The sequence below is a fragment of the Rhodamnia argentea genome, chromosome 9 (genome assembly GCF_020921035.1).
Source record: "Rhodamnia argentea isolate NSW1041297 chromosome 9, ASM2092103v1, whole genome shotgun sequence".
NCBI lineage: Eukaryota > Viridiplantae > Streptophyta > Magnoliopsida > Myrtales > Myrtaceae > Rhodamnia > Rhodamnia argentea.
Window position 1 is genome coordinate 18,432,307 of NC_063158.1, and position 9,599 is coordinate 18,441,905.

Genomic DNA, 9,599 nt, shown 5'->3' on the forward strand with positions numbered 1-9,599 from the left:
GGATTAGATCGATATCTACTAGTAATACTTACAACATGCGTAATATCAAGTCGTGTACATAGCATAGCATACATTATGCTTCCAATTGTGGATGCGTAAGGTATTTTTGCCATCCACTCTCTTTCTTCGGGAGCGTTGGGACACATCTCCTTGGAAAGACGGATTCCATGCCTAAAAGGCAATAATCCTCTTTTGGAACATTGCATGTTAAACCGTGTTAACACTTTATCTATATACGTAGATTGAGAGAGAACAATCAATCTTCTTGATCTATCTCTATAGATCTTGATACCTAAAATATAGGTTGCATCTCCTAAATCTTTCATGGAGAATTTCTGTGACAAGAATAGTTTGATTGATGATATCATCGGTATATCATTCCCGATCAAAAGTATATCATCGACATACGGAACTAGAAATGCAATTGCGCTCCTACTGACCTTCTTATATACACATGATTCATGCGGATTTTTAATGAAGCCAAACGATTTGACTATCTTATCAAAACGGATGTTTCAACTTTTGGAGGCTTGTTTGAGTCCATAAAAGGATCTCTTAAGCCTATACACCTTTTAACTTTCATCACTAGATTCAAAACCCCGTGGTTGCTCCATATAGATATCCTCCTCGAGGAAACCATTTAGAAAAACCGTTTTGACATCCATCCGGAATATCTCATAATCAATGTACACAGCTATAGCCAACATAATTTGAATGGATTTTAGCATGGTTACAGGTGAGAAAGTTTCGTCGTAATCGATCCCTTCTTTTTGACGATATCCTTTTGCCACCAGTCGTGTTTTGTAAGTTCCAACTTGACCATCAGCATTCATCTTCCTCTTGAAGATCCATTTACAGCCAATTGGTACAATACCATCAAGCAAATCAACTAGAGTCCAAACATCGTTGGAATACATTGAATCCATTTTGGATTTCATGGCTTCTAGCCATTTACCGTAATCGATGTCCGATATTGCCTCCTCATAGGTGCTAGGATCACTCGGTTGATCACTATCATTCACAATGAATAGTGGCTCAATATCTTCAACCAAGTGTCGATAACGAATAGACAGACGAGATGTTCTTGCACTCCTCCTAAGATGTTGTGTATCAAAAGCTACCACTAAATTAGAGATCGGTCTCTGAACTTGGTTATTTGATACTTTATTATTCTCTTCTTGTAAGACTATTTTCCGCCCAACACCACCTTCTTGAACAAACCGATTCTCCGGAAAAGAAGCATGCCTACTAACTAAAACTCTTTGGTAAGAGTGAAAATAGAAATAATATCGAAGAGTCTCTTTTGGATATCCAATGAAGTGACCTTGTTCAAACCTAGCCTCCAATTTCTCTGTTCTCGGCTTCTTGACGAAAGTTGGACAACCCCAAATCTTGATATGATTAAAACTTGGTTTCCTACTATGTCATATCTCATAAGGCGTAGTTGGAACAGATTTGGATGGCACTTTGTTTAGTAAAAATGCAACTGTCTCAAGGGTATATCTCCAAAGGGATACCGGCAAATCGATGTAACTCATCATAGATCGCACCATATTCAATAAAGTGCTATTTCTCCTTTCAAATACACCATTATGTTCTAGAGTTGCAAGAGGTGTCCACTGTGATAAAATGCTATTATCTTTAAGATAGTCCAAGAATTCAGTACTAAGGTATTCACCTCCTCGATCAAATCGAAAAGCTTTAATACTCTTTCCTATTTGTTTCTCAACTTCATACCTAAATTCCTTGAACTTTTCAAATGATTCAAATTTATACTTCATTAAGTACAAATACTCATACCGTGAATGACCATCGGTAAAGGTAATGAAGTAAGAATAACCACCCCTAGCAGTTTCATTAATTGGTCCACATATGTCCTACAAATGGCGTTTTGGTTATTTTTCCTAGAAGACATGCATGACAAGTCGAGTATGGTTCAAAACCGATTAGATCAATACATCCATCATTACTCAACTTGTTAATCTTGTCTTCTCAAATATGACCTAATTGAAAATGCCAAACATACATTGGATTTGGACTATCTCTAGAGCGTTTATTGGTTATGGTATTTACATCGTGATATTTTGCTTATTGACATTGGTAATCGCATTCTTGGACATTGTAATGGTATAGAGGTTATTGGTTAATAATCCAGAACCAACACACGTTCTATTATAATAAATAGAACATACATCATCAGCAAAAGAAAATTCATAATTCTCTTTACCCAAACGAAGTATAGAGATGATGTTCCGAACAACATTCTCATAATGCAAACAATTCTTTAAAACTAAAATATGTCCGGAAGGCAAACATAAACGAAAAGTCCCTATAGCTAATACAGCAACTCTTGCCCCATTTGCAAATGTTAGGACAATCTTATTTCCAGATTCTGCAAAGACATACAAATATGTGAGGTTGCAGCAGAATCCGGAATCCATAAGTTGGATTCAGCACTAATCATAAGATTAGTTTCAATAAGTATAGATATCATACCTTCGCAAGGTTGGTCCTTGCGCTTGACCTTCAAGCTCGCGAGGTACTTCTTGCAGTTCCTCCTCCAGTTCCCCATGACACCATAGTAATGACATTTCCATTTTTCAACCTTGGGCTTTGGTTGCACAACAGCTTTTACAGGCTTCTTCCATTTCCTTTTCTTCAAAATAGTCTTACTCTTTGAAGAGGAAGCCATAGCCATAGCCACTACATTTGGCCTTGTATTGTGCATTTCCTTCTCATAAACTACCAGCATACTATGTAACTCAGCAAGATTTTTCTCCATCTTATGCATGTGGAAGTTTTGGACAAAACCGTAGAAGGAATCGGGTAAAAATTGGAGAATCAAATCCACGGCTAAGTCATTGTCCATAACGAGATTCAGCCTAGCCAATTCTTCTATGTGTCAGATCATTTTCAAAACATGATCATTAACCGATGATCCCTCAGCCATTCTCATGCGGTACAATGCCTTAGATATCTCATATTTAGAGGTTTGACCATTCTCATCAAAAAATTCATTCAGGTGCAATATGATCAATCTAGCATCTACCATTGCTTCATACTTCTTCTGAAATTCATTATTCATTGAAGCAAGCATATATGACCTAACTTTTAAGTCATCATCATGCCACTTATCATAAGTGATGCGTTCCTCTTGGGTCGCACTCTCGGGAAAGGAGGTTGGCATTTCTTCATCAAGCACATACCCGAGTTTTTCGGAATTGAGAACAATTCTCAAATTCCTCACCCGGTCGGTGAAATTGGGTCTAGTCAAACAACTATTATCAAGTATCGAAGTGAGCGGGTTTATGTTCACCATTTTCAAAGTAATAAATATTTGTGCAGAAAATAAATTGTTAGCCATTGTCTTTCAAATAACTATTTCATTTTGGCCTTTAAATGAAATAGAGCCTCCCACTAAATTTATATCCGGATCCCATACTCCCTAAAATGGGAAACGGCAATCTTTGTTGGGTAAAGATTACTAGTGGGGATTGGAGTCCCATTAGCCTATAGTCCACCTCACCTAATAGTTATTGGTGTTCTATAAACTTAGTGAGTGAATCAACTTATGCAACGCATCATATGCAAGTCCCAATCATAACTTCAGCTTCTAGACCATAAAAGTCTCACCCGACAGTTATTGACTTCATGATCATAGTTAAATCTAACCCATCGTCTCATGCAAGTATTGAAAACGCAAACGATCTCCTCACCTAACAGTTATTGGAAATCGTTTGGCTCCAACCCCACAACATCATATTCTTAATGGAGTGGTCCATTATTATGAATGGCAATTAATCCCTATGTATCCATAGCTAGTCAATCAACCACTATAATATAGGATCAAACCACGACGACGTAAGGCTACAAGTCTAAAACCCGTTACAACTTAATATTATTTTAAGGAGATTTCGGTCATTATTAAAGGTCTTACTTTGCACATTAACCGGTTTAACATGCTCAGATAAATATAATAAATAAATGGATGTCAAACGAATAAACATCTATCCTACGTGGTGATCATGGAATTATGGTTTAATGGGTCTCGAGCCTATGAGACCACATTTAACCATTTTAATATTTTAATATTGGAGATCCGCTTTTCGCTCCTTTTTGGTTCCTTGAACTCTTCGCGAACCGGGCCCATAGAGCTCTCTGGCTTAACGGCTCCTCCACGTAATCCTCGTAGCATTTACATCAACAATTGGCTATGCTAAACTACGCTAAAAATAAAAATTACATGAAAAATAAAAGAAGGATGTAGCCTCCATTTAATAATTACAAACCCAAAAATACCAATAATCACCATACATTCATTCATATATCAATCACATTGATTAGGGGTTTTTCCATGATCACCACCCTTCCACGTGAGCAATAAATTAATAATTAAAAGCTTTGGAAGGCACAAAAATTCTGCATTTAATCATATTACTATTCGAGCAACGCAAGCCGCATTAAAAAATTAACGCTGGCGAAACAAATTTCACGTGTGTAATTCTAAGCGGTAGTAGCACTCTCGCCACTAGATTCGTAGTTACGAATCATTTTTGCAAAGTTCATACATAATATAAAACTAACTATAGATGTTCGATTCAAAAATTGATTTAGTTCTAATTTTTTGCTATGTTGATTAATTTATTGTATAAAATAATCAACTTCTATCAGCCACATAAAAAGAACAATTCTCTAAAATTAAATTGGCCATAACATCGCAAAAATCACTACGAACCAAAATCAATTAAACGCACGAAAACGCCTAAGGATTGGCTTTGATACCACTGTTGGGATACATGTAACATGCATAGGCAATAAAACGTAAAATGTAACGGAAATAAATAAAACCCATACATGTATCTCCAAAGGCATTGTTTGTGTGTCTCAATCGAAAATCATAATTAACGAATGGAGTTATACCACTGTTGGGATACATGTAACATGCATAGGCAATAAAACGTAAAATGTAACGGAAATAAATAAAACCCATACATGTATCTCCAAAGGCGTTGTTCGTGTGTCTCAATCGAAAATCATAATTAACGAATGGAGTTAACGGATTACCTCTTGAAGCGTGCTTAAAACAAAAATGTTCAGACATTCTTCGATCCGAGCCCTACAATTGTCGAGCCTCTAGTTCGGACATACCACCAATTGTACGACGAATGAGAAAAGACGACGCGGATAATTACCACAACAATTGTGCTAACAATTTTGTGAAGAGAACTCTCTGCGCTCTCAATATTTTGGTCACTGAAAGTACAAAAATGTAGAGAGAATTTTCTGGTTTTTCTCTCGCACTTCCTCACGGTTTTACAATGCACACTACGAGAGAAAACTATTTTCTCTCTTTTCTATCTGTTACCCACGCGTCGCCCAAAAAAAAACTTTTTGTTTCGCTAAACGCACTTACTATGCACAATCAGTGAAGAGGTTGCTGGTTGTGCTGTCCACGATCATCCACTGTTGCTGATCGTGGACCATGCACACGGTCAACAACGCAATCGTTGTTGACCGTGTGCTGCACATGATCAGCAACGATTGCTAATCATGTGCAGCCCTTTTACCCTTTTTTTTTTTGGTTTTATAATAATAATAACAATTACTATTATTATAAAAGTAAAAAGGGTATAGAGTAAGTATATGTGCAATATGGACATATTAGTAAATGTCCACCTTGAGCGTACGTGTGCATCATATACACACGCGCCTAGACCAAAAATAAAAAATTAAATTAAATCCTATTCAATTTAATTTTAGCTAGACTTTTCGATATTTGCAATATCGTCTTTCACGTTCAACGTCGTCATGTATTGGTTAAGGTGTGTAACACCCTTAAGTTCATCACTGAACTGGCAGTAAGACATGCACTAACATGTTAGTACTTCCAAGAGAAGTAATTGTCCCGATTAACCTCTAGGTCCCACAAGCGATGAGTGACATCTAGCAATATGTCATGGCTACCCAGACAATGTAAATTCTTTAAGAACATTATGAACCCTTCAGCTTTGGCTACAGTGTAATTCAATCCCTCTATCTTACTATATCCCGATCGAACAATGGCCATGGAACATTTATCAAACCACCAATTCAATCATATGTACAAATCTAATTCGACATGCATTTATATGAGACATGAACATTTCATTCTCGATTATAACCCCGATCGAGGATTTCAATGCATTGTCATAATTAGATCACATAGGATATCATACCTTGCATGTAACAAGGAGACAGATTCCATTTTGTGCACACGTGCAACTCTATATGTGCATGAACTATGACCATCAAGTAAAGAGACGGATCGACGAACCTTCAATATGCATCCTCATGAACCATAGCCATCCAACATACAAGTCAACACCGTGCCTCGGATCTAAGGATTATTTACACAAGACCAAAGCATGAACTATTAGACATTGACTACGCTAAAAGCTTCCATGTCGCTAATCGTTCAATACGTGTTACGTTCGGTGAACTTGTCCGGTACAAGCACCTGTGTTCTAATTCGAGCATTGCAATACCTAATGACTTGTGACTCGTCATTCACTTAAGTATTCGATACTTAATAATGAAGTTAAGAATACACCGATCTCAACAAGATCATTGATATCCATACAATGATCCATCGACCGATAATAGTTTAAAGATTCAGTCTAACCGTGAACCCGTCACACATATTCTCAACATCTCAAAAATAGTTCCAGTTACAACCGATCTTATGGAATTTATTCATGTATATAAATAACTGGACAAATGAATAAAGACGTCTTTGCCATTAATTAAATAAGAAATTGAAAATACAACTAAAATCCCTAACATGTAACTATTACATGGTTGCTTTAAGGCATATCTCTAACACTCATTCCATCAGCATAGACTGCACACACACACATATAAAAACATATATATACCGAGACTAACACGATTTTGACATATTTTAGCCCCTGTTCAAAGACTCCAGTTTCTTTGCAACAACGATGAAATAGACAGGGATCGAAATGAGCAAGATGGAACAAGAATGGCCACCCGAACCAGCAACTCGTCTTTATCAGGCATGTGTCACGGGTCGATTGATCTAGCGTCCCTTTACCTTCAAGCTTGAAAACCTCCAGGCCGTGATGCATGGCCATGACTAGGAAGGGTGGCAATCGCATAAAGATCACTCTTTCTCCTGACTGTGGCCGCAAAATCCTCGATCATATCCAGCTCTTCAGGAGTTTGCCCATCTGGAAGTGCCCAGTCGAAATGGTATAGCAAGAGTGCCAGTAAGAGCTCAATATTGGCCATGGCAAAAGCGATGCCCGGGCACACCCTCCTGCCGAAACCAAACGGAATGAAATGATAATATGTCCCAATGAAGTCTACTGGTGATTCAAGAAACCTCTCCGGCTGGAATTTTTCCGGGTCTTCCCAGTGATTTGGATCCCTTCCTAATGCCCCGGCATGAATAAGCACCCTTGATTTCGCAGGTATATCGTAGCCCTTGATCTTGCATGATTTCCTTGCTTCTCGGGGGACTAATGGTACCGGAGGGTGTAACCTAAGAGTCTCTTTGATGACTGATTTTAAGTACTTGAGATCTTCAAGATCCGAGTCTTGCACTTGATCCTTTCCTTTCAATGCCTCGCGTACCTCAGCCTGCGCATTCGCCATCACTTGTGGGTTCTTGAGCAATTCCGACATCGCCCATTCTACTGTTACCGATGTCGTATCGGTTCCACCACCAAAGAATTCCTAGGAAGGTGCAAACAAAAGAGAAACATGCATTTAGTCTGAGGATGGGGGAATTTTGCTTTGGTAGGTCCAATTTAATGAGCTAGATTTCACAAAAAACACTGAAAGTGCTCCATACAATTTTTTCTGCAGCAATTTTAGCTGTGAAAGGAGTATCACCGCTTTTTAAGGTGTTTGACAAAAACCTATAACGACAGTAGTTTGTAGCAACTTGTACAAAATAGTGACACATAATTTTGTGGTGTTACAACTTTAAAACATGGATTAGCAAATCTACTAGCACAGCTATAGGATCTAAACATACCAGGATTAGAGATTTAATGTGGTTGTCGGTAAGAGGGAATCCAAGTTCGTTCGACTCTTGAATCCGTAAAAGTACATCAACAAAATCTTCCTTGACAAAGCTATCTTCTCGGGTACAACTTAAGTTTTCTCTCTGCCTCCTATGATCATTGAGAATATCATTCGAAATTTGATCACATCTTCGCCGAATACTGTCTAGCCTCCATTTCCTCCCCCTAACATAACGAAGTATTCTGAGGGATGGGAAAACATCTGCGAAGTTAAACCCGCCGACCTGTTCGATTGCTTCTTTAAGAGCTGAAAGGTACTCCTGGTGCTTGTAGCTTTGACCAAATGCTGCTCTGGATATTATGGCATTTAAGCAGGAAGTGATCTTGTTGGTGAGATTGAGAGGGCAACCCTGCAATGAGCGCACGAACTGGACCAGATTGCTCGTCTCATCTTCTCTTATTGATTGGAAAGACCGAACGCTTTTGACGCTGAGAAGTTCCAAGACACAAATCTTGCGAAGCTGCCTCCAATATTCTCCGTAAGGCGCATACATGAAGCTTGAGCTCATGTCGCCCATCATCTCTAAAGATGGGAATAGTGGCTTCTGAGCGAAGTTGATCTCGTGTTTCTTCAGGACCTCTCTGGCAATCTCAGGAGTCGCAAGAATGATGAGCGTGAGCTCACCGACCTTGAGGTGATAAATCGGGCCATAGGTTTTCGCTAGGTTGTTCAGATGATGGTGTGGCAGCTCGGGACTTATCAACTGGTGCAAATTTCCGATAAGGGGCAGTTTCTTTGGCCCCGGGGGTAACTTCAAAGCATTGGAACTTCTTGCTTTGAAAATCTTGATGAGCATGAACAGAAAGAGAAGACAAGGCAGGATGAAGGCAAAAGGACTGAAACCGAGCATTGTGGAGACTGGGTGGTTAGGGCTTAGATGACACATGCATGAGCTAAAACTCAACCCCATGCATATTTATGGTGGTTTCTGCTAAAGTATGTATCGAATTTGAATTGACGTACATAATCTCATTCTTGGATAAGTATTGGGCTCCGTTGAAATTCGTATCTTGGACGTCTTCTTTAGCCACGAGAAAGAGGAGTCTGACAATTCTTTTATCTTTCTTCATCAACCGCATAAGAGGATGGAGTCTGTATAAGTCCATAATATCTACTTTCTTTTATGTGTGGGGCCAAGAGAGTTCAAGAAGGAAAGAAAAGAGTTACCCACACGTATATAGATATCAAATTGTGGGGCCTAGTAGGTTTTTAGTAAGAGAGAAAAGAAAAATACAAGGGTGTGCGTTAGACGTGGCCAGCTCCATGGAACCGCTAGTACCGGTTCAGGAACCAGCGGTTCCGATTCCTAAAAAAGGTAGAACCGCCGGTTCCGGGCCGGTTCCCGTTCCGGTTCGGAATCGCTGGTTCCTAGGCCCAACGGTTCTTTTTTAGCGTTGATATCAGAAGGTGGACAGCTTGGGCGACGTGTCATATTCGTGATTATCCTTTCTTTTTTTCCTTACAATTTTGTTTTGTTCTGCTCAAGCGGTGGGGGACGGTACACCCCC

General features: G+C 39.0%; 1 protein-coding gene across 1 annotated transcript; it reads right to left on the reverse strand.

The window, feature by feature from the left end:
• Positions 1-6,907: 6,907 nt before the first annotated feature.
• LOC115726574 (desmethyl-deoxy-podophyllotoxin synthase-like) lies at positions 6,908-8,950 on the reverse strand. The gene is made up of 2 exons (XM_030656496.2): positions 8,042-8,950; positions 6,908-7,737 (listed from the first exon to the last, which is right to left on the reverse strand). The coding sequence occupies exons 1-2, from the start codon at positions 8,939-8,941 to the stop codon at positions 7,096-7,098; spliced, it is 1,542 nt and encodes a 513-aa protein (XP_030512356.2). The 5' UTR covers positions 8,942-8,950; the 3' UTR covers positions 6,908-7,095.
• Positions 8,951-9,599: the final 649 nt, after the last annotated feature.

Coding starts and splice junctions, on each gene's coding strand:
- LOC115726574 (XM_030656496.2), bottom strand. CDS start 8,941: ATGCTCGGTTTCAGTCCTTTTGCCTTCATCCTGCCTTGTCTTCTCTTT. Junction 7,738..8,041: donor ACATTAAATCTCTAATCCTG/GTATGTTTAGAT, acceptor GCACCTTCCTAG/GAATTCTTTGGTGGTGGAAC.